The sequence below is a fragment of the Pithys albifrons genome, chromosome 11 (genome assembly GCF_047495875.1).
Source record: "Pithys albifrons albifrons isolate INPA30051 chromosome 11, PitAlb_v1, whole genome shotgun sequence".
NCBI lineage: Eukaryota > Metazoa > Chordata > Aves > Passeriformes > Thamnophilidae > Pithys > Pithys albifrons.
The window spans coordinates 15,388,957-15,414,421 of record NC_092468.1 but is presented as its reverse complement, the minus strand read 5'-3'; the positions used below and the strand labels follow the sequence as shown (position 1 = coordinate 15,414,421).

Here is a 25,465-nt window from a genome sequence, read left to right as displayed (position 1 = left end):
CCACAGAAAGCAAAACTCCCTTGAATCAAAGCATGTCTCCCAGGAGCACCTTGGCTCCACACACCATGCCTTCCCCATTCCTGCAGCTCCCACTCCCCCTGTGAAGGAGCCATCTGCTTTCCCCCTCCCTTCCTGCTCCACCCAGGGTGCAGCCTGCCTCACCAAGGAGCAGATCTTCTGGTTCCTGGGCTGCAATCATAGCAGATTATTGGGTGAGTTTCTGCCAGAGGCCACAACTGCCTGACTCACTGCAGATGATGTCCCCACCTATGTCTGTTGTAGATACACACAGCTAAACAAGCTCTATCCCGGCAGGCAGCCTCCCAAAAGCCCAAGCCCTAGTCTTCCCTTCTATGCACATTACCCAAACTCTGCTCAAAAACAAGAAATTAAATAATAGTCTGGTTTTCCTTAAAAAAGTCCATTTATTGAAATTGTTTAAACACTTTATACAAGTTCCCAATAGAAGCTTCTGCTCCCTGGCTCAGGGTTAATGCAAATACAAAAGCACAGACTTCATTAGCTCTTTAATGTGACCTGAGTTGCCACCTCCTAGGACAAGAGGTCTCACGAGGCAGCTGCTGCACACAGGCAATTCCCCAGGGAGAAGTGGAAGCCGCCATGACCCAGCTCCAACATCAACTCAAGCCTGAAGCCAATGCTCTCGCTGGTTTCTTTTAGTAACTTTATGATGCAAGAGTCAGGTGAAACAGAGGTACAAGGCTTGTACAAACCACCAACGCCACAGTGGTACATAGCTCAGCCAGAGGCTCTCCCTGTCTGTATAAGGAAATCAAGAGATCTGATGCCCCTGAACACACACATTTATAAAGCCTGGTCAGAAGCAATCATTTTCCTTCTATACAAAAAGGCTGAGCTTTCGGAGAGGTGTTACCATCCTTCTAGGAATTACAAGACTTAACTCCCAGGGTTAGTAAACACCAAGTGACTGGGTGTTTCAGGGGAAGAGGTGAGAACATTTAATGAACTGTATTTTTTTTTTTGGGGGGGGGGGGAGGGGAAGGGGATATGACTCAATATGCAGAGATGGCTTAATCTTTAAAATGTTTGTTTCTTCCTCTTTGGTTAGCTTGGATTACAAGAAAATGCCATAACCTTTGGATCAGTTTTAGAATTTGCCTTCATATCACTTGGAGTTTTTACAAGAAATAGACAGGATGGAATGGCAGCATGTGAGGTATGCTTGGGGAAACATCAGGGAGTGGCAGTGCAGTAAGTTTGGTTTAACACAACTAGCTGCTTAAAGGCAGAGATTGGTAAACTAAGCCCAAATGAGAGAGACTCAGGGAAAAGAGAAGAGTGTTAAAAGGTGATCTGTAACACATACAAGGGGATAAAGCTTCAAGCTCAGCTACCAGGGTGGGAACATAGAGAAAATCACTGCCAGCACTTGGAGTCTAAGGAACAGCCACAGCTCCACCAGAGACACACAGTGAAAACAGAAGGCAACCATTTTTCTTGAGCTCTTCCCTGGCACCAGGGAAACCTGCAGCTGCTTTGGGAGTCAGATAACTTCTGTAGTCGCTACCTTCCACTGCATCCTCCATTAGTCAACAGCATGGGCACAGACAATACAGATTTCTGTAAAAGTCACTGCAATTTAATTGTATCTGACCCTTTGCAGAGAGGAGGGTGCTTTGCTGAAGATGATGCCAATAAGACAGTACAAGAGTATTTTACATCTCTTCAAACATTCCTACATGTAGTTTTTTCCCCAAAATTATGTTTCCCCTTAAGCTATTGGTTTCATTATTTTGTATATAATATATTTTCTTTTTAATTTCTACACACACCACACTGGGCTCTAACTTAATGGGATATGGGACTGAATTGTTACCATCTATTTTTCCTTTAAAAAAACAACTAAAAAAGCACCAACATCCATCTATAAAAACAGTATCATTTTCCCTTTTACTCCCAAATACTAAACTTAACCCAAGCTTGGAGGTTTCATTTTTCCAGCGGCAATACCTATGAACCTAGGCTAGCCTTCCTCCATGGGCTGGGAGAGAAAAGAGAAGTTATGTCCAGTAGCAAAGAGGATTATAAAAATATACACATTTTTGGGAGAAGAGGAAGGCAGAACCTAGAGCCTGGACTCTGCTCAGGACAGTGGCATTATAGTGTCCTCTCCAAAATGCTTTCACTACCAGTGCTGGTGGCTCCTCTTCTTTGTTTCATTATACGTAATCCTTCCCTGTGGAGGAGGCATTTTTTGGATAGCCTCGGGTGGGTGGATATGAAGTTTCCCTCCGTGGACAGGAGCAGCAGAGGAAGGATCCCCCCAGTATGGCCAGAGATGAAGCTGCCCAGCCAATGAAGAGAGCTGACCCAAACTCAAATCTGGGGGAGAAAAAAGGGAGAAAGTGATTAACACTAATTCAGAGGTATTACTATGAGTAATACCTCTCACACAAAGCAGAGGGAAGCAGAAACTGGGATGACATGGTTTCCTGCAAGGCATTAGTTTGGAGCAGTCTGAGGCTTTGTTGACCCTCAAACCCACAGCTTTGACACGGGGTTTAAGTCCAGTATTTTGGGTCACACTGCACAGCTCCAGGTGTGCAGGGTGTGCACTGCATGTCAAACTATGTGAAACCAGTAGTGGAAGAAAATCACAGAAGTTGTTATCAACTAGGTTTCTGCCACCAATGCTGCCTTAACAGCAAGCAAAGGTTTAAGAGCCACATGGATAATGTGAACTGGTCCCAACACTTTCTGCACAGTTTGATGCCAATCCAACTAGTTCAGAAAATTCTCTTCTTTATTTTGAGCTATTGCTACTCAAAACTAAGCCCTGTGAACATTTGTCACACTGAACTAGTGTCTTATACCCAAGGGGTCAGTACCTGGTGTTGACGGGGGTGAAAGGGTCATAAAAGGCCCGAGCCACTCTATTGCCATACCATGAAGTGGCCACCAGTGCTGCCAGACCTGCACATAAAGGGAACACAATGTTATAGCTTAAGAAAAAATAATCAACAAAATCACAGCAAAAATATGCATGCAGCAGAATCAGCATCTAGAGTAATGCTGAGCTGTTGGTACCCTGGGAAGTTCTGAGCTGTTCCAGTTAGTGCAGGTTAGGAGAGAAGTTAAAGGATTTGATGTCGCCCACAGTTACATTGCACCAAAACCAAGACTGCTGACAGCATTTCACTAAAGCAGGGTCAAAGGCAGCTCTGCTAACAGTTATTGAAGGAATGAAGTCCATAGAGAGACAGTAATGCTTGGGTCAAGAGACCCCACTTGATGCCTCAGACAGCCAGCTACCATGCCAGAGTTTGCTAAGGAGTTCCCAGATCGAAATGCCATCTAGGAAATAGCACATTTAACACTAAGCACGTCTGTATGTTACCAACCTGAAATGATGAAGATCACCCCACCAAAGACAGCCATCCGCATCTTCTTGACCTGGTCATCTTCCATGCACTTCATGCATTTCATGCCAGTCACAGCAACAAACACACCCACGAGCCCCAGGAGTATTGCAGCCACCATCAAAGCCCTCGTGGCCTGCAGACTGCCTGGAAGACAAGAAAATTTGAGTTACCACAAAGAAAACTCAAAATACAAATAGAAATTCAAATTACTGGCTCAGTAACCATGCATCAAAATACTCCTGTTTCCCTGTTACACAAGACACATACATCCAAGCAAGACATTCCTTTTTAACTTTGGTCTCAAAGACTGTCCTGCATCAGGATCAGAGGACTCTCAGCCTCTTCTAAAATGCATGGCAAACAAGAGCATGCAGCCTTTTTGCAGGAAATGACCTGAGAATTGCCCTCAGACATCTTTTCTTCCTTGATCATTTGAATCCCAATTGGAAGGACATATCTGTTTATCAAAAGAAGTATTCAGATTTAGGCTTTACCTTGACAAAGGACTTAAGCACACGTTTTAATATGAATAGTGCCATACATATGAATAGTCTCACAGCAGACAGAAAGGCCCTTTTACTGCTCAACACTTCCAAAACCTGCCTTTTACACAAGTAACTCAGTACTGATTTAGATTTCTTTTGTGCTAAATTCTCAGTTTGAATCCCAGAGAGTACAAAAATACAATTGCAACAGAAACAGGATTTTCCCAGCCAACTGAAAAAGAAGTTGTTTTCTACCTAAAATATTTACTTAGTTGACTCACACTTTAAGAGCCTCTTGTGCTTTTCAAGAGTTGGAGCATGGGGTGATACCTCCCATACAGGCAAGTGATGAATTTGCCTGAGTTCTCAGCAGACGGACTTTAGCCAAGATTTGGTTTTATATGGACTCATCTCAAGTCATAGACACGCTAATCCTATGAATGCGAGTTACTGAACTCAGATTTTCTTGATACCAAAGAAGAAAGAAAAAAAATAAAGTCATTACCAAAAAAATGTCAGGTGACAAAACTCCCAACTAGCAGTTAAATAAGAGCCTGAGCTTTATTGTCTGGCAAATCAGGTTTGTTTGAACACCATGGATTTTAATGTACAGGCCTGTAAAGACCTGGGAACAAACAGGGCTGGTTAATAGCAGGAATAAGCTCCCAGGAGCATGCTGTAACCAAGGCACAAGAGTCCCCTGACACAGAAGGTTATTTGACAGTTGCACAGGTACTAGTAAAGTATCACCACAGAATCTGTCCTCAAGTCTGGAGCTCACCCCTCAAAACACCCTCACTGCCTCCAGCTAGAGATCTGCAAAGCACTTCAGGCTTGGACAACTGCAAGATTTAAGCCTGTAACAGAGCACTTACATGTTCAACCAATGCTGGTATGGGGAACTCATCTGAGTCCCTGATACAACAATGGGCTCCTTGGCTCAACCTGAAACAGACAGGAGTTCAGAGCTGACACTGGTCAGGAGGGGGGCAAAGCCTCACACCCATCCTCTGCAGTTTTTTTACTACATTTTGCCTCGCAGCACCGCTTGTGCAGGAAAATTCTTATGACCCACACCAACACCAGGCTCAAACTCTAGTTCTGCTTTAAAACAGTTCTGGATCCACCTGTTCACACAAGACCTTATTGTTCTGTAAACAGATGATGAAACAAATCAAAACCAACACAATAAAAAGGCAATATTCAGAGCAATAGGGAGTGACACTTTCATAAGATGAGTCTTGGCTTTCTTGGGAAAAAGGCTCCTCAATCAGCTTGGCTAATGTTATCTCTTGCTTCCTTCAGAGAAGGTGACACCTCCACACCGCCCAGGTGTTAATCAAAACCCATCTGCTGCACTGATTGCAGAAACCCATTAAGAAAGTCATTTGTCACTTTAGCATAAATCACCACAGCAGTATCCAAACTAGTTTTTAATTGATTTATCTCCAATGTCAGATTACAGTCCAAAAGTAATTTCTATCTTACAAATGTAATGCCTATGATCAGAAAGACATCAGCTGACAAGTTACCACTCAAGCAACCAATTCAGCTGCCATGCATTTAAGGCTAAATTGTTCCCTACAGCTGCTGCTCTGAGGAGGCCAATGGCTGAATACTAGTTTGTACTTGGCATGGGCAAGGGTATTTTCTGCAAAGGTACCAAACCTGTTTTATCAAGACAGTAAATTGGGCTCAGTCTTGCTGCAGAAGAAATTACTTTATGAGAGGGTTTTGAAGCTGGAAATAGGCAATGCTATCTCTAAAAACTACCAAACTACTTATAAGGGTGGGAAGAGACCTCTCACCTTCAAACATGATGCTAAAGAACAAACACAGGAAAATGCTGGGAAAAGTTTCTGTGACGTCTGAAGACCTAGCTATGAAACCTGCTAAAATCTCAAGATGTGTAAGTATTAACTGGATGCATGCTACACCACAACTCTGCAGAAGAAGTTGAACAAAGCACAGCGTTGTAAGCATTTTCCATGGCTGCCCGCTCTCAGCAGACCCTGAGGGAACATCTTCTGGTGCCCTCACCCCTCCCTCATGCAAGGGCTCCATGTCATAGGAGGACAGAAGCATTAAGGAAACTTGCAGTAGGACAGAAAAACAGGTTGAAGCATTTGCAGAACATACTGTTCCTTTATCCCAAGAAGTTGTAATGTGACATGGCTGTATAAGCCAACCACCCTCCTGCCCTGTGCTCAGGAGCCCAGGCTGGGAGGCGGCATTTTCGTCCTCCTACCACTTTTGCAATGTGTGCAGTGCACTGACCACAGTTAATCATCATACAAGCTACTAGTTATTAAGTACACATTAACAGCCATGTTGTCAATGGAAGCTGTACATCCAGAGGCTGGGAAAGCTAGTTTAATAATAGTTCTGTTGTTCACATGGGCCTTTCCAGGTGTTTTAAAAATCCAAAATTATACAAGTATACTATTGTCTTGACCTGCTAAACAGGACTGGCTACCAACAGCGAGTAGAAGTACTCTGCAGCATTTTAACTTTATGACTTCCTCCATATTAGAGAGAAAAGAGCATTTCCCCCCACACTCCTTGTCTTGCCAAAAGGAACGGGAAAGTTTAGACAGCCTCAGGAGCCCTTGGGGGAAAAACAGTTCTGTACAAGGTGAGACAAACTAGCCTGGCACCCAACAACAGCTATTAGATGGCAACAGTATTTTGTCAATATAAACCAGTGTTGACATGGAAGCCAAGCCTTTTTGTTGCTGCTTAGTAGTGAGAGACACAGCTTGAAAAGCCTACAGCAAGAAAGCAGCAAGGACTGAAGAACAGAGCCTTAAAACTACTGTTTACAGTTAATAACAAATGTGTATTCCGCAAGGCATAGAATAGCACTTAAGTTCACAAACATGCTGCTGCAGCTCACACGTGTTTCACGTAATAAACCCTACTTGTTTTAAAAACATGTCAACAAACAGTTCTGACTTAGTGGGTTTGGACACAAGCTACCTGATGCAGTTTATCTGAAGCCTACATAAGACTTCTGCCTTTCCACAGCTATCATTAACTGACACATAAGTAATTGCTGATAACTGCTTAGCTGTATATATATATATAAATACTTCAAAAGTACTTCACCTGCAGAAGTTTGAGGGTTTTTTTATCATCACATTTCCTTATTTAATCTGTTTATGTCATTTATGTTTTAAAAAAAGGTGTTGGGAAAGTGCCATGGGATTGTTGTAATGCCTGTTCATATGGTAAAATTGCTGTAATGGCTGTGTGCAGGTTATTTTCTGATAGGGATGCTTATTGACTGTCTTGCTTGTATCTAAAATAAGGACTTTTTCTTCCCTCCCCATGGGCCTCCATGCAACCAACTGACAACAGAATACAGGTGAAACAAATGCTGTGCAGTTCCCTCTAATCTGAGCAAAAAATGGGAAATTCAGTAGGTTGCAGTGGCCTTGTCCTTTGTTTACCTGAAAGCAAGTAAGGTTCAATGCCCTCCTACACTCACTAATAGAGAAAAGCTGGTATTAAGACAAGCAGCACATGGTACTGTTTTCAGATTCCTGGTCAAAGAAGACTTGGGCTGCCTGTTATCCCACGAAGACTGAAAACTCCCTTACCAAAAGATTTAGTAATACATAGTAACACGCTACTAAAGCTGCTTAGAATCTGCTTGTAGAGAAACAAAACCAGTGTATTGCAACAGACTCTCATTCCCTCTTGCAGAGGCACCAGGGCACAGAAACAGCCTCACTAGCATTCCAAGTAACCCTCAACCTTCACAAAGACAGCACAAGTGAGACTGTTTTATCATTCCATCATGATTTTTCACGAGGAAGGAACAGGGATTGAGAAACACGGTAGCAAATTAACCCTTAAACCCACATGAAAGCACAGATACCAGCAGGTTCTACCTGCTTACCCTAGATCTGAAGATGGAGAGTTGGACACATGTCCCTCATGCTTTATCCCTCCCTGGGCCACCCTCCCAACTCCCTCACTATCACAACTGAGCAGCAGTAACCTGAGCATGAACCTTTCCTTCCCCCCACCCATTCTGTTCTCCAGCTCCTGGAACAGGCTGAGCCAGGGTGGTAAAGGTGTAGGAGGGAAGATTTCACATTTCAGCGATGCTGCTTGACCCAGAGGGCATTCAAACACTTGTTTATTTTCTGGGCTAGGGCACAAAGGCTCATTGTGGATGTACTAGATTTGGTGATGAAGTGATAGATGAGTCTCAGCTTGTCTCAAGCACAGAACCTCTCCCAGCAAAACCAAACAGGGTGATGATGAGTACCTTCAGCTAAGCAGCCTAGACAGGACTCAGAACAATTTCTGCTCTGAACAGGAAAACGTGGTTAGGCAAAGCTGAAAACTTTCAGAAACAGGTACCAGGAGCATATATCCTCCTGTCTGAGACCATCCCCCTGAGACCTCGAGGAGTACAAAGCTGAGTTAAGCTCCATGGACCATGCTGGAGGGCCACAAGAACAATGCTGAGGCTGTGCAACAAAGCCTTGTTGCAAGGGTGGCATTTGTTGCCTCTCTGTCTGCGTGTGGCCACGCACTGCTTTTCACGTAAGCCAGCAAAACGCAGCTTTTCTGTTGCCTGAATAGGAGCAGTGACATAAGCCCTCAGCTGAACACAGCTGTGGGAGAAGTGCCAGCACGGGTGCACTCCAGCAGTGTGCCCACACGGGAAGCTGGAGGCCCCTCACTTGATTAATGGTGCTCATCAGCTTGTGCCAACCCCACCTCTGCCATGCAGGACCAGGCCAAGCAGCCAAACACCGACACATCCAGAGGAATGGCAACAGCTACCAGATACCCAAAAGTTCGCTGGCAAAGCCTTCCAGCATTCTCACAACTATGAGTTTACCGCAGGTATGAGAAGGCTCAGTCCTTTCTACAGGGACAAAGTAATTACAGATCTGAGCCCCTCCCATCAGCTCATAAAAATATGATATGTGGCTCAGAGCATTCGGGCCATGTGAAACTCTGGCAGGAAAGCATGGCCAAACAGAAGTTCTGTTCACACAGCTGTAACATCTCCACCAGGAAATAGACGAATGCAATAAGAGAGCTCTCCACTGCACCTGTCCTGGGGTGCGGCTGTTGAATTGGGTATAGATAGATGGTTTTAGTTTGGGGTTTTTTTGCATCTCCACCCAAACCAGTACTGCTGGTCCCTGCCCACGCCTATGCGGCTGTAAGACCACGAAGGCACACCAGGAAGGAAAAAGACAGATACTCTGTATGTCCCAAGGTATGATCTGCTTTCAAGCGGGAAAGGCAAAACCTAAGCAAGCTGAGTGACCAAAAAAACGAGGGGCCCTTTTGAAAGCCCTCACTGATTTTCCCAGTGAGGATAACATCCCCTGCGATCCCCCTGCTGGGAATTTTCAAGCATGCCGTTCTGCAGGGCCAGGGGCTCTGCAGACACACACTACGAGCTCAGCCTCGGTCCCCAGCACCTTCTCTCCTGTAGCCCCAGAAGAGAAGAGCCCGTATTGTTCGCTGGACAAAGGTGAGGGGAGCAGCTGGTTTCGGCTCTCAGCCACGGTCTGGAAGGCCTGGGGCAGGTTTCTGGGAGTCTGTTCAAAGCGGGCTCCACAGTTGATTCCGCAGGCAGGTTTCATTTACAGCACAATGGGCTGCGCACAGCCCCCGAGGCAAGGTTACCTTTCGCAACCCATCCAGGGGCTGAATGGAGATTCCTCAGTCCCGCCGGCACCTTCGCCCCCCACCCTCAGTGCGAGATAAGAGGCTTAAAGCTGAGCTTACACATAATTACCACTCAAAGCACCCCGGACTGTGTTCTCAGCCCTGCCCCGATTAGCACATCCCGCACCCTGCGAGTGCCAAGTAGGTACGCAGCACTCCCGATGGGAGCAATCCGCACCTTTGCCAGCTGCAGGGCCCACGGGCTTTCGGGGCAAGGGAGCAAGAGGGACTGGTATGGGCTGGCCGTGAAGGTGGGGCTCGGGGTGTCCGGCCCCACTGCGTGACGCACAGGAAGGGTTGCTGGCAATCGGACTCAGGTCCACTCCCCATGAGCCTCGGTTTACCTGAAACTGCCTGCTCAATGTTTTGGGAAAGAGAAGGTGACCAAGGTGGTAATTATTTTTTTATTAATTAGGGAGGGATGAAGGTGTTCCAGGACTAGGGATGTGGCGAGGGATATTGAGAAAGGAATACTTTTTTCAACCCCTTTGGGTGTCAGCATAACTTTTCTGCCCCAGCGCTCTAGAAACAACTCTCAGTTGGAGCTCCAGCTCGACGTGAACACCCCGAGTGACAATCCAGCCACACCGCAGCCAGCCAGGCTGCAGCTCCTGCCTGCATAAGGTGGCTTCACCGTCCCCGGACAAGATAAGAGACCCAAAGATTACCCTGACATACTGATCTGCCTGAAAACTACAGGCAGTGCTACCTGGGCAGAAGGCCAGCTCACCTGGCAGCCCTCTGTCTAAAAGTTCCACGGGAGAAGCAGCGACTTTCCCAGAGAACAAAAGACTAAAACAGTCGAAGCCAAACAGGACCCGTGCTCTAAAAGCGCACTCCAGCCCCGCTACTGAGCTCTGCTCCCTCTCAGCCGTGTCCAGTCGCTTGCTGAACCTCCGCAACCAAAAGCTCTTGCTTGCAATTGCAAACACGGCGCTTCCCCGAACACACGTGGAGAATAAGGCCCTTCCCTTCCTGGGACCTCTCTCTGGGCGGCCGGACAGCCGGCGTGCGGGCAGTGGGATGCGGGGCACCCCCGGCTCCCCGCCCGAGTATCGCCTGCCGCGCGCCTCCGCTCCCCGCCCGGAGAGGATGCACCGCCGAGGGCGCCCCGAAGGACAATCACTGTGGAGTCACCCTCAGCTCCGGCGATGAGAGCCACGGCGGGACCCCAAGAGACACGTATCCGACCCCCGACAGGATGAAGAGTCATCAAAGAGATGGGTGGCCCCGACCCCTGCACCTTCAACCCCGAAAGGGCAGACTGCGTAACTCCAGCGGGATGGAGACCGTGAGGCCCGACAGCCACAGCACCCCTATCGCAAAAAGGACTTGGGAAGGGTGAGAAAGATGATGCACGATGACGACCGAGACAGGCCACTGGACGTGCAATGGGACTGACAACCTCAGTCCAAGTACTCAAACTGAGCTTCGACGCGACCGACACGGAGGTGGGGTAACAACCCCACGGGACCGCGACCCTCAGCCTCGATCGAAGAGGCACCGAGGCGGAGGGAACGGCCCCGACGGGACGGGCACCCCCAGCCCCCTTCGCCCCAACTTACTCTCCAGCTTGAGCAGCGAGTCGTACACCTTGCACTGGATCTGCCCCGTGCTCTGCATGGCGCACGACATCCACAGCCCCTCGTAGAGCGCCTGGGCCGTGACGATGTTGTCCCCCGCGTAGGATGCCATCTTCCACTGGGGCATGGCTGTACTGATGATAATGCCAATCCAGCCCAGGAAGGCTAGCACGAAGCCCAGGAGCTGCAGCCCTCCGCTGGCCATGTCTGCGCGGGGCCGGGGCTCGGGGGCTCTGACGGGATGGCGAGCGCGCGCCCACTCCGCTCTGCCGCGCGCACCGCTCTGCCGCCCGCGCGTCGCCCTGCGCGCCTCTTAAACCCGCGCACAGCGCGCCCCCTGCCGGCCGCGCCCCGGCCCCGCCCCGCGGGGTTCCGCGGCCCCGCTCACCCCCCGCACTTTTCCGCACATCCCCCGTCACATCTCCGCACCTTCCCGCACATCCTCCACTCACCCCCGTCACATCCCCGCACCTTCCCGCACATCCCCCGCGCACCCTGGTCACATCTCCACACTTTCCCGCTCCGCACCCTCCCCCGAATATCCCCCGCGTCCCCCGCACACCCCCCGAACCTTCCCCCACATTCCCCGCACACCCCCCTCTACACCTCCCGCACCTTCCCCCGCCTCCTTCCTCTCAGGGTCTCAGTGACATTCCCCCTGCCCCAGGGAACGACCACTCCCTCCCCCTTAAGTGTTTCGCCCTGATCCACTGTTCCTCTTCACCCCCTCACTCGAGAAGCGTTTGTGGGAGCAGTCCCTGCTGACCCAACGGATATTTTAGCACCGTTGGAGGTTTCAGCATCTCCGAAGAGTGCCCTGGTTTTGCTCGTGGGTCTCCCCGCTCTTAGAGCTGGGCGTCCAGAGGGCGTGAACCTCCCCCACTCATATTCCTTGAAAATGGGCAGCCCGCTGGTGTCCTTTATGTGTTGACGCTGTAAAGTTCCCTCTCCGGCGGACACCTTCCTTCCCTGAGCCTATACACTGGATGTGAAAGTGGAGACTGGACTGTGCCAGTTCCACCTGTCCAGCCGATGTCTGCGTGACCACTTTCCCCAGCCCACCCCAGTGCTGCCAGGCAAGGCAGGAGGGCACTTCCCACCTGGCAGGCTCTCTGCCTGGCTCCCCGGACATGCAGCACACGTGCAAACGACTGGCTGCAGAGGAGGCAGAAGAACAATCATGGGAATTATGAGTACTGTGACTTTAATGGGCTTTCAGAGAGGCAGCTGTGCAAACACTCATCATCCATGTACAAATTCAAACTTTTGAACCTATCAATTTAAGAAGAACGATGTGCTGTACACTTTTGCATTACTGGACCTCTCATAACTGGGAGAAATTTCGACTTTTGAATGCTTCAGTGATTTACTAAGGTTTATTGAAACTAGTGGATTACAGACCAGGAAGCAGTGTCCTCTCTCTTGGGCGTGTGTTTGTCCAGTTACTATAGTTTCCCTTTCTCCTGCATGAATATTTGAATATTGACAGATCCGGACTCAGAACAGGCCAAGTGAGGAAATACTGTCTCCTTCAGAGGGCACGGCTTCAGAGGTGGTGCTGCCTGCCCTCACCACAGGCTGGATGGAGGGGGCGTTCAGCCTAGACCTGCTGTACTCACAAACTCTGAGATAAACAGGTGATAATTCCTGATAAAGTCCTGCTGGAGGTAGAGATGGGGTTGCATTGTTTTGACACTGTGGTTTGCTGCATTCTGATGACTTAGGGGTTTTTGCTGGAGCTGCTTCCTGAGATTTGCAAACAGACAAACAAAACAGACTCGTGATTACCTGACCCATCCTGTGCAATGACGGGGAGGGGGGGGATGGGGGGGGTGGGAGGGGATAAGGGGGAGAAACTGCAATCCCGCCCCATGGGGCAGAGACAAAGCAAAGTTGGTTCGCTCGGAAAACACTTGCGGCTGCCGGTCCGCAGCGCGGGTGTAAGGAAATCTGTAACAGTTACCTGGTAGCAAATTTTTCCAGTCATGACCTTTTTCATTTTTGAAGGAATAGGGAGCTGTGATTCTGCGGATGAAATGGTGTTTTCCTGTGTCTCTGTGAACGACAGTTTTATAGTTCTGGGAGTGAGGAAGAAGAAAGCAGCAAAGATTTTTTTGGCAAGGCAAAGGTAACAAAGTAGATGTATTTCTCTGCTTATTCATGAAGAACTCTGATACAGGTAGCAGAGAAACCAGCACAGTGCTGGCTGTTGGAGCTGGTTCCTGTAAGGAACAATTCCTTGCCTGATGAAGAGGCAGGGCAGAAACCCACAGGAACCTCAGGAAAGCAGAGCTATGAGTGTCTGGATTTGATCATTGGTGTCTGTGTGTAATCATATCAGTCTAATAGTGTCCATCTGCAAAGGAATGTGCGGTGTTCCCGGGCGCTTCAGAGCACCGACACCCCCCCAACCCGACAGACTGGGCAGCTCCTCATTGACTCCTGCAGTGCAAGATCAGCTCTGGGCAGGGTTAAAACTTCCAAAGACACTTTTAGCAGGTTCTAAAAGTGTCTTTGGCTAGCGGCTATTCTTTGGCTACCGGCTCTGAGCAGCCAAGAGGGGGAACAGAACCGTTCTGTATGGGAAAGACTTTGATTTTCTACTGAACCTTCTAGGAAACTACAGGGAGGAGTCCTGGGTGGCAATGATCTAGTTGCACTTGCACCGGGAGGGACATCAAGAGTGGTCTTGAGGACATGCATGCAGCAGACTTGTGCTGCATAATGCAGCACGCTGACCATGATGCTTGCTTTTGGAATGACTGGAATCCTGGTGGCACCTTTGGGCCAGTTTGTGCCAAATCTGTCCCAAGTGTGAGTCTGACTGCTTGACTATACAGTAGGACACTATGTGTCCTCAGTTTCTTCTCCTTCCACAAGGCCATAGGACTTACACTGCAGACATTCATGTGAGGGGTATTGTGGGATTATGCTCTACACCTGCCTGAGGTGGGTGTTGTGTTCCTGAGGGGCTGTACAGCCTTCCCATTGCTCCTCTGTACCTGATGGGCGCTGCACTGGGCCAGTGTTACTGGGTGATAATGTTGCCTTGGGTCAAACAAAGCCAATGAAAGGCAATAATGACATAAATCCACGTGCTATTGGACCTCCCATAGTCCTCATAGACTGCAGCACAGATGCGCCTTTGTGCACACCTTCTAGGCACAAATTCTGCGCCTGCATCTTACTTTGTGGAAATGAGAGTTTGAAGACAAGTTGCTCATGTCACTTTGACCATTAAACATCCTTGACAAGCCATACACAGAATTCACACAGTCCCCTCATGCACAGAATGAGCACCTTATGAATACCCAATTTATATTTTGCTTTCTAAGGACAATTTGAAGTTGATACTTATTACTTACATTTCATGAAAGATTTCAAAACACAGCTGCCATCTCTGTGAAATCATCACAAGGAATTTGAGATAAACACTGAAACTCCAGTTTTCCCCTTCATCACTCATCAATGTTCTCAGTGCTCTGGAATTTGCAGTGAATTTTACAGTATCCCTAAGAGCATCTAGTTTCCTCTTCTGAACTTCCTTTTTTTCTTTGAGACATGAAATATCATTTCTTTTCTTTGGATGATTTTCTGCACTGTTTCAGTGGCCCTAATAAACCCTTGTTTTACTGAATAATCTCTCTCATGCTCTGCTTAAGATGAGGTTTTTTTCAGTTTTGTTTGTGTGTTTTAAATTGGAAGTCCCAGAGAGTTTTCACTCTATTTTCACCTAGTTTTTCTACCTGACTTCTGTAAATGCCATTCCTTCAGATCATTAATTTCAGCTGAAAGACCTGGGTTTATCCAGGATGTTGCAATCTCCTCTGTATTCTCTAAGCTAAAGGTACTCCACTCCTGACAGTCCTTAGTGATTGACCTGTTCTTAAGTAAACATGTGAATATTCATTTTTTTCCCTTTAAAAAGTATGGTCAAGTGAAAAGAGGCATGTGCATAGACAGTTGCTGAAATCAAGCTGGGATGTTTCTGTCTGCAGCTAGACAGACTCCTCTAATTGTTCATAGAGATTGCCCTCATGTCCAATAGCACTGGCTGCACCAGCCAAATGTTTAACACCTTGGTCATGTTGCTCCTTTGGGTGTTATTAGTCAGAGAGCAGCTTCACCACTGTACTCAGCAGAGATCTGAATTCTGTGGGTAGTAAATGATACCTGTTTCTTTTTCTGGCAAAAACAAGCTTTAACACTTGCCAGGACTTGCAGGTGAGCAGCCTGGTTTCTTCTTCTCTCAGACATTTCTAGGAGAAGGTTTCACTATGAAATACCCGTGCTTGGGGAACATGGGCTCACAAGTGATTCTCTGTCCTCGTGTCTCCTTAAACTTGGCCCTCAGGCTGCCCGGAATTCATCCTTGAGCTAAACACTTGTATTAGAGGGGAAAATCTAATTCTAAGTTATTATAAGTGTGGGCAGATGCACAGAGCAGGAACAGCTGCATTACCCTGGTTTCAGAGTAAACGCACAAGCTCCACAACTAAACCAGCAAATGGGAATACCTAGACTACATCATTGCAGCCCATCGTTTCTGGTTGCAGCCAGTTGTAGAGCCAGGGAATAATGCAAATACATAGTGACCCTTCCCCAAAATGTGTTACAGCCCACCTTGATCGATATCTGAATATACCCTGAGCCAGTACCAGCACTTAAAACTTTAATTTGCTCACTAGATTTTTCCTCCATAAATTTAGCTGTTAGTTTTTTTAAAAAAATTCTGGCACCTGCAGCATCCTGAAGCAAGGATTTTTGAATGTTTACTCTGAGCTTTACAAGAAAGTACAACATCTTGTTTCTTTTGAACCCCCATGACTTACTGTTTCATTTGATGTCTCCAAGGTTCTGAAGGAAAAGGGCAGACAGGTGGAACCACATGCATTTAGCTCTAGTTTACATTGTCTAGAAAAAAACTAGAAAAGACTTTGTTGTTTATCTGTAGGCTGCTTTTTCTTCTCTCCCCACCATGTACTCCATTCAGGAGAAACACCCCTGCTGAATCTTAGCTCCAAGCAGTTTCGCAGGCAGCTTCCAGGTGCCTTTGCCCAGATGTTAGGAAAATCTAAGACCACTGCAAATCTTCCCTGGGATTAGTCAGGATCAGTCTGCAGTGAGGGGCAGACATTGTGTTTGACCATGGTAGCAGCTGAAGCAGCCAAAGATCACAGCTTGCAGGGCTGAAGAGCACAGCAATACAAAGAAAGCTTAACCCTTCATCTGCTGGTCACTACTTTAGGGCTGATGTTCAGTACAAAGTTTTAAAAAAAAGTTTTTGGAGACTTCCTTCAAATGTCTTTTATTGCCTAAAAGGCCACAAGACAGTGGAAAACACCAAAACCAGAGCTTTTACCTGCACAGCTGAATTGAAATCTCCATTTCTAGGAGGAAAGCTCAGATTTTCTCTTTAGTATTGAAATTTGTGGTTTATAGAGGCAGCATCAGTTAGAGGGACCAACAGGACTTAGTTGAAACTGACTACACACAGGGAATATATTCTGAAAGTATGATTTAAAATGGGCTGTATGAATTATTCCTTCTCAAATGTTGTGGGACAGAAACAACATAAACCTCTCTGTGTTTGGTCAGCAGACATGACCTGGAATTTCTAATCTGCTGGAGATAAACCAAGCTAATAATCAACCCTCTTCTTGCAGTCATTCAAACATTCACATTTCCCCAATGGCTGTGATAAAGTTACAGTTTTGGGAGTAATTTCATTCTGCTCTTCACATGATGGATTTCATCTGGCTGTAGTTAAAATGTGCTTATATGTAACACACTGAAGTTGTGGGAGGCTGGCTGAACTCTTTCCAAACAACCCTCTTGTGAGGGCTCTGAAAGGGATCAAGTCTCCTCCCTGGCTTCTCGTTTTTCACCTGTTCCCTTTGTTTTTTCTCCTCTCCTCAATCAGCAAACCACAAATAACTGCAAGGCCCAAGACTGTGCCTCAGAATGCCCCAAAACACTGAAATCTTTCTTGACTGTAAATAAATGGTTTTGGCGTGTGTAAAGCTGCACTGTGTGTGTCATTACCCACAGCTCGCAGAACGCTGGGCTTGCCTGTGCAAGGCAGTGAGCTGTCCTGCACTTGGCTTCCTGCACTTTGTTTCCCAAAGCAATACTGGAAGCTCTGACCAAGATTCCATGGCATGAAACCCATCCCTTAAAGGCCATGAGATTTGACCTGTATGGTAGGATTTATTTTGTTTTGAATTTTTCTATTTTAGTATTGTTCTTTCACTGGACATTCTGTACCAGAGGCCAGATAGAAAACAAAAGTCAGACACATTCAAAGAACTGGAAACAATGAGTTTCATAGTACTAGAGAGGTAATGGTGGGAAAAGCAGACAGTTACTATATGCTGTAGATAGAAGGTAGTGCTACATCATATCACCAGCAAATGTCATTTTCAAAATGTATGAAACTAATCATGGTATCAGATGATGGGACAGGTGTGGTGAGGCATCTAGGGAAGAGGTTCAGCAGTGAAGTGGTAGGTGGAGAGTATGCCCTGTTGGAAGGGTCAACCACAAAGTGTGTCCAGTTTCCCCACCATATGCCACTAGGATCAGGTGGAGCACAGCAGCTCCTGCTGTCAGAGTCCCAGGGCAGAAAAGAGGGAGCCATATGAATAAGTGAGATCCAGGCCTGACTGAGAGGCAGATCCATGTGTGTGTGAGTGTCATACTGAAGTGCATAAGTCATGAGAGATGTGCACCAAGGTCCTGACAAGATAAAATTCATCTCTGGTAGCATCCATGGAAGTGTTTTCTAAGTGCAGTTACAAAAACATCTCTCAGATCCTCCAGGAAATGGGGTCTATGTATACCTAAGCCTTGGCATGCACCTATTCTATTTGCTCTCACCATATCCCTGATGCCTCCAATGTCTTTGTCCTGATCCTCCTGGACCAGTTATCCAAGAGTCACATTTCTACCCAAATCTCACAGTGTCCACCAGGAACCTGGTGATGGCTGGTGTCTGTGCTCATTTATGAGCTTGATGTCCTAGTTATGGAATGAAATTCCCATGACTGGCAAGAATCTGATCACCTGCAGAATCACCACTGAAAAATTTTTCTCTTTGGTATAACTTCAGGTTGTTCTTGAAATCACACAAAGGAAGAAGGGAGCATTGGAATGATATTACAAAGAGATTGGAGGAGGAAGAAGAGGAGATTCCTAATGACTAGATCTGAAGTCCTTCACAGGAACTGCTGTTCAGACAATACTGAAGACAGAGTTACCTCTGTGAAGTCAGAGTTACCATTGCTCAACCACCAACAAGTGAGCCATCAAGATCAAGTACTTGTGAGTCTGGTTTTTGGGCAATCTTCATGCCAAGGAAAAGCCCAAGCTGAATTCAGCATTTTAGACACTACTCAAAGACTCTCATCACAGGATATGGCTATGTCTCACCTTTTTGTGCACGGACCACAACCTCTATCCATTTCCTAAGCCCTTAAGACACGTCAGGTAATTGGTGCTGGGAAGATAAAGTGATCCAATGTCCTTCCTAGAAAGGCTCTATCATAAACTCTTGTAAGATTTCTAGATCAGACCGTTAGGGCCAATGTAAAGGTTAGGACATGAGGCTTCAGGTCCTTTTTTGGGTTGCTGAACTTGGTCCTTTTCGCACGTTTCTAGGAATTCCTCTGGAGATCAATAAGACCTAACCTCTTTGTGATGTCCTTAGATGTTGGAACAACTCAAGATACACAGGTTAGTGTGCTGTGGGAAATCTTATGACATACCAGAACCAGTGAGCAACTGCTCACCATCCTCACAGTCATGCTGATACTGTACAACCATCTTCCAACAAGGAGTTATCTGTGAAAACTGAGAGGAGCAGAAGGGTGGGATTTGAAAGTATTGACATTTAATATGCTTCAGTCCTCTTTAAGACACCAAAATCAGAGCTGTGTATTTCTGAAGCATTCAGTAGCTGCTGCTGTGACATACTTGGCTGGATCTTCCAATGGGGAGCAGGATTAAACACTTAGAGAAGTATTTAAATGTGTCCAGTTATTCTAGTGCTTACATGGGAATGAAACTCTTGAAAAGCCTTTGCTAAGTGAAAGACCCACCTGCACTGAAAGCAGAGCTTGTGCATGCATTTGTGTAGGAAGAGGAGGGAAGGAGCTTCTCCCTGGGACTTTCTAACACACCCTTTATCGTTAGGACTAGGAGAACACATTGGCAAGCCAAGGTCATTTAAATGCCTAGAGGGAGTTTAAAACGCCAGTTATCTGGCTGGAGGTCAGAGGTTGGGGGTGTTTATCTCACAGCTGTGTCTCTCTTCTCATGAAAACTCTTACTTAAGCCCAAGTATACTCAGAGGCTTTGCTGATGGGTGTTTTGGGAGCTCTCTGGTGAGCCCACACCCTGTGCTGTTGACAAGATGAGAACGAAACCTAAGCCAAAAGAAGGCAGAGGACTAAAAGGAACAGCACATCCTCATAAAGAACAGAAACTGGGCCCTACATGAACTAGGGTCACCAGGGCAGAATAGGGACAGAATAGGAGAAAGGGAAAGGATATGCTGTGTTTTCCTCTCCTACTGCACAGAGAAGCTTCAATGTGGGGGAAAGGACAGGACAGGAGAGAGAAGAGGAGAGGAGGCCTCTGAAGATGCTTCCCATATAACTGCCTTGGGTGAGATGAGCACTAGAGTCATGTGCTGTTCTCTCCTATTCCAAGGCTGTAACTGCAGCTCTGGCCATGTCTCCCCATTCCTTAGAAATTCCATCAAGGATTAGGCTGTCCTTTCCCTTCCTTCCTCCTTCTCCTCTATAGTGTTGTCCTCCAGCCTACAGCACAGCCTGCCTGCATGATGAAGGCAGAGTGTGACAGGGTGTATGAGGGTGAACCATGAAGGGCTCTGCTCATGCTAATTTGCTCAGCAACAGGGGCAGTAACATCCCTGCTCTGTAGCCTACCTGCACAAGGAGAGGACTGGAGTGAGGGACTGGCCTTAGGCAGCCTTTGTTTGCAGTTAGGCTTCTCTCCTTTGCCAGAGCCCGTCTGTATACAGAGGGTGTGGTGCCTTGGCAGAGCAGCCCTTGGGGGTCACTTTGTGTCAGCTCTGGGAAGTGTTCAATGTGCAGTTCGGATGCTGAGTATTAAACAGAAGGGGACAGTGAGTGTGTGGGGAGCAACTGGGAAGAGTCAGGTGGGCAGGCACTAATTGTAAGAGAGCTCTGCAGGGAAACTCCTTGCAGATCATGTAACCAAACCTGACCCAAACTCATCTAACCAGGTCTCAAAACTGTCCTGTGCTCGTGGTCTGTGAATCACAGCAGCAACTGTTTCTCCGGAGTCTTAGCTATTGTCCTCCTTGGCTTTTTGTAGCAGATCAAACATCCTGTTACCAGACTGTGCCTTTCTAACCCAGTAGTTACTTTTATCCCCTTCTCGATGAGTCTCTTAGACGGTCTTTCATCACTCTAATAAGCAGGTTGGTGAGTAGCAGCGAGGGGCACAGAGGTCTGAAATGGATGTTTCCTGGGAAGTCAGCCCCAAGAGGGGCTGATTTTGACCAGAAGAGCCTTGCAGTTACGCCCCTTCTCAGCTGAGGTGAGCCGAGGTTCTGAGGAGCAGCCGGAGCACAGACACAGTACAAACCCCTCCCACCACGGGATCTTGTTTCTTGTGCTTTTCTCTGGTACTCTGGAAAGAGCTAAGTATTCACGCTGCTCTTCCTTCCCTTCCTGGACGACTGCTAATAGTGGTGCAGACCTTGTGCTTCACTTGCTTTTTATCACGTTTGCATCAGGGCACGGGAAAGTTCAGGCCTATACTGGGAAATGCACGCTTGGATGAGGATGACGTCGCTGGGACATGGTAGGACATCAACAACCCCCGGGCTGCTTGGGGACGAGGGCTGTGCACTGGAACTAGTGACATGCCGAGAAAAGGTGTGTCCGAGCCACTACCCAGCTCCTCTGCCAATACACGCCCCGTGGACCTGGTATGCAGTGACGGCACTGCGTATTCTCTGGCGGCTTTCAGGAAACCCGAGTGGTCACACATGTTTTCGCTGATAAGGATCTTGCCACTCCCAGGCAGAGTCCTGCCCCAGTGTTAAAGAGGAGTGGGACTGTGACTCCTCGTTCTCGATCTAAAAGCACTTAGTCAGGGTCTCGTTTGCCCCAGCCCTAAAATGGGGTTAGTAATACATCGTTGAGATTATGTGTTTCTCAGGTGTGGGATTTCATAGGCAGCCATAAAACTAAATTTATTGTACTGAAAGAAGGCGCATAGTACTTTGAGAGTCTGAAAAGAGTGTCTTGAAATGTTTATTTTAGCTTTTATACTGTCAGAGTGGTTAGAAAGGCTGTTTTAAAGGAGGGCTTACAAGCATAATACCTGTGTGTGTAGTATAAACAGACACAGATGCATAGAGTTTTTCTTTACCAATCTTTTAGGCTCATATCTACTAGAAAATGCCTTTTCCTTTTTATTTTCTTTTAATCCTACATGTTGCCTGCTTGAAAACTCACAGGTTGCTCAGAAGTCTTACTGTTTTCCATGGGGCTATGGGGCTAACACCAAGCTAAATCACAGGGTTTTGTGACCATATGAGCATGGCACAAGGGGTACATTCCAGGCGACACACACTGCTCTGTAATTCATGTGTATCCACATCACATGTCCAGGGAGCACTGCTCTGGAGATGAAGACATTTAAAGGCCATGGATGGTGGTATGTGAAGCAGGAGAATGGAGAGGGTACAACCAGGAGGGAGGAGTGTGGGAAGGGTTGGGCAGACAAGCCCATGGAGGAGAAGAGCTCTTAGGGATAGCTCTCTATACCCTCTGACGTCTGAGCTCTGCCCACTGGACAAGCCCCTGGCCCTGAACATGAGTCACCTTGCTGGCCACTTGCTTGCTTGAAAGTAAGGTCTGTATGTCATGAATTAAAGCATCACCACTTCCTTCTTGCTCCAGGCCTTCTGCTACACTACATATTAGACACTATGGAAGTAAAGGGAGAACACAACCCTTCTGTGATCATGGGGCTGCAGCCTCATTGGGGTGTTGCTGCAAGAATGGCATGTAAGTAAACAGATCACAACCAGCTATGGTACTCCCAGAACTGGCTGTAGTTTCTATCACTCTCTCTAACATAATGGCTTGGCTTTAACTGAGAACACAGACCACCTTGTGTTAATGAGTAATAAAAGCAATCGACCCATAGTGCATTCATTGCTGAGCTTGGAGCTGTGTGTAGTCAAGGTGATAAGGCTGTTACATTAGCAAAGGTTTGCTGTATCAATACCATGCAGAGTAAGAGGCTGACAAGGCCAAGCTCTGACAATTAAGTATTAGGATACCCTAATGCTTTTGTCAGTGTCAACTCACAGGTAGCATATGTAGTACAGCCTACAAATCCATGAGAAAGCTGCACAGAGTCATGGCAGCCCGGTTTTAGGCTATACAAAGACATCTTGGGAGGTTATTTTGGGAAAGCTGTTTTCCAAAGCTGAAGGGACATATGTCATGCAAGTTAGGAAAACCGACTATGATGAGAAACTTGACTTCAAGATGCTGATTTATTATAAATAAAGAGTATTAAACATGCACCTTGCCAGTTTCTGCTGAATAAACAATATTGTATTCTTTCCAGTAACTCCAGCAGATTCCATAGGACTGTTTGGAACTAAAGAAGGACCAGATATTGGACTGGCCCTTCTGTCAGGTGAAAACTCACAAACCATCTTCATTGTGTTGCATAGTCAGAAACAGTCTTACACCAGAGAAAACTGGGGGATTCTGACCTGATCTGCTGCTGAGGCCAGGATGCTCTTGAGCCCTGTGTTAGATGCAAATGGCTGGAGCCACTTCCTGTCCCCAGTGACTCATGGCCAGGAAAGCACAGGCATCCTGCTCTAGGAAGGGTCAATCTCCTGCCCTGCCTTGCAGGGAAGGTAAACATAGGGTGGTGGATGGAGCTGGGACAGCAACACAAATTGCTGGGCATATAGAAAATAAACAAGACCTTGCCCAGACTACTGTAACAACTATGGAGAGATGAAGCGAAGCACATGCAGCACTGGTACCTCACATGCTCCTTTCATCCCTTAGTGGAGTTTGTTCCTGGGTGTGATGTGGATGGACATTTAATGGGCGAAGCTGGAAGAACAGAATATGATGTGTCCATCACAAAAGCTTAGAAACACCTCTCTGGCTATTACTGATTTTCACTTTCCACCTCTGTCAGGCTTGTATTGAGACACTTCTAGCATGCACCAAAAAAGAAAAAATGGCACCTTTCTTTCCAGCGGGCCTTACCCTTTCTGGAAGAGGCTTGTATTTGGGTACAGGACAGAAAGAGGAGGCAGAGACATTCATATGGCTGTAATACATTTCCTGGCTAATCCAGGCTCTGTTACTGTCAAACTCTGGTCTTGCCACCTGTAATGACTTCTGCTTGTGGGAAGGCTCTCTCAGATTCTCAGGCCTTTTCTGAGCTTACTACACCACTTTTCTGAGTTCCCACTGATAACAACTGAATAGGATACCTTTCAAAAATGGGTGCAGACAGAAGTTAATGAATACAGTGCAAGACAAGTATAGGAGGATGATGTATATCGTCAGTACCTGTCTCATATAAATTCAATCTACATATATGTAGCTAATGAAAGTCATTATCCTTTACAGGACCTGTGTGGCCACTGCCATGTCCCTGTGGGTCAGAACTGTTAAAAACACCAATCTGCCCTTGTCACAGAAAGCCATGAAGTGAAAATCATGAAGGTTTTTTGATTCATACAGACATTTGGATACCAGAAATCTCAGCAGAAAGCGTCATATACACACAATTACATCAAGACATGCACCTGGCAAGGAAAGAAGAAGAAAAGTTCCTCACTTGTCAACTTCTAGAAATGGAATTAGGAAGCAGAAGGCAGAAAGCTAAAACAGCCAAGTCTCCTGCATGCCCTGGATTTATGACCTGGAACTTTTATTCTCCACTTAAGCCTCCCAAAGCGTGTGCTGTGGACCTGTTTCATGGTGTGACCTCTGAGGAATGGAGTGAGCCTGGAATCAAGGCTAAAAATTGTGATCTCTGACAGTAAAACCGCCTCAGGAGGTTATTATGGGAATTATATATTGTACGAATAAAAAAGTTCTCATTGCTACAGTATTCAGAGGGAAATCCTAGAGGAGGCTTTGAACTGTTCTATAAAGGTACCGCTTGGCTCCATCTGGAGGTGAAAGCTGAGATGACAGACACCGTCAGCTTGGGTAACCGACTGTAAGCAGAGCTGAAGGCAGAGCAGGAATCTGTTCCTCTGCCTTGTGTTGAAGATTTGCCCGCTCAATGCAGTATTTTACTGCTTCTCTTTATATTAAAAAATAAAGATCATTGTGGATGCGACAGTTTCTGTGCATTTTTACCTTGGGGTAGGAGAAATTTCTAGTCCCACTCCCCCTTGGGTTTACTGAAAGGATACCAGAATGCTCTGGAGTCCTGATGGGTTTCTTAGCACTAAGTGAGAGGAGACATTGAGAAGCTCCTTTCAGAGGGCCTGACCTTCTGCCCCTGGTAGCCTGTATGACCTCTGCTCACCAGGGGAGTCTCACAGGAAAACAGGAAGGTTGCAATCACACTAAGCAAGCAGGAAAAATTCAACCAGGCAATATCTTCCAGACTGACACTGGCTTGAAAATGTAAAGGTTTGCACATGGGACCTGTTCTGATGCTATGAACAAAGTGAAGCTCACGGTATCAGAAGTATTGAGATTTGACTCAAATGCAGAACACAGAGCTCAGTGTCTGAGCTGGGAGGGTGGTTGGTGTTGGCTCTGAAGGCCCAGGACTGCTACCTTTTCTCTTCACTTCTAGTAACATTTCTGCACTGACCTAGATCATCACTACATCAGAGACCAACAGGGTAACCAAACAACCTGGGATCTACACCAAGACCCTTTATAATTGCTTCCTGCTATGGCATGAACCAAAAAGCAGGAATAAACATGTGTGTGCATGTGAGAGTCCTGTGTGTCCCCAAGCAGTGCTCAAAATTTCTGCTTTGAAGAATTTGATTCTTTTTTCTATTCCCTATTTTGACAAAACCTGTCATGACACCTGCTTTCCCTGCAAGTCCTGGGTTCCAGTTGCCTGCATGTCTCTTCTGCGCAACCCCATTTCTCTTCAGTCAGGCATGACAAGAGCTGTAATGATGCAGGGCGGATTGGCTGCAGCAGCTCCTGTGGGCGCTCTCACCCTCCTCCCGACCCCGTGGCAGCTGAGTGCTGCTACTGCAGCC

The 25,465-nt window shown here is 46.8% G+C and overlaps 1 protein-coding gene across 1 annotated transcript; it reads right to left on the bottom strand.

Moving 5' to 3' along the window:
- Positions 1 to 402: 402 nt before the first annotated feature.
- Positions 403 to 11,480, bottom strand: CLDN1 (claudin 1). The gene is made up of 4 exons (XM_071566058.1): positions 11,161 to 11,480; positions 3,384 to 3,548; positions 2,871 to 2,955; positions 403 to 2,364 (listed from the first exon to the last, which is right to left on the bottom strand). The coding sequence occupies exons 1-4, from the start codon at positions 11,381 to 11,383 to the stop codon at positions 2,202 to 2,204; spliced, it is 636 nt and encodes a 211-aa protein (XP_071422159.1). The 5' UTR covers positions 11,384 to 11,480; the 3' UTR covers positions 403 to 2,201.
- Positions 11,481 to 25,465: the final 13,985 nt, after the last annotated feature.

Excerpts from the sequence above, each read along its gene's own strand:
- CLDN1 (XM_071566058.1), bottom strand. The coding sequence starts at position 11,383 with ATGGCCAGCGGAGGGCTGCAGCTCCTGGGCTTCGTGCTAGCCTTCCTG. Across the intron at positions 2,956-3,383 it reads GGTGATCTTCATCATTTCAG|GTCTGGCAGCACTGGTGGCC; the intron begins GTTGGTAACATA and ends CTTTATGTGCAG. Across the intron at positions 2,365-2,870 it reads TTCACCCCCGTCAACACCAG|ATTTGAGTTTGGGTCAGCTC; the intron begins GTACTGACCCCT and ends TTTCTCCCCCAG.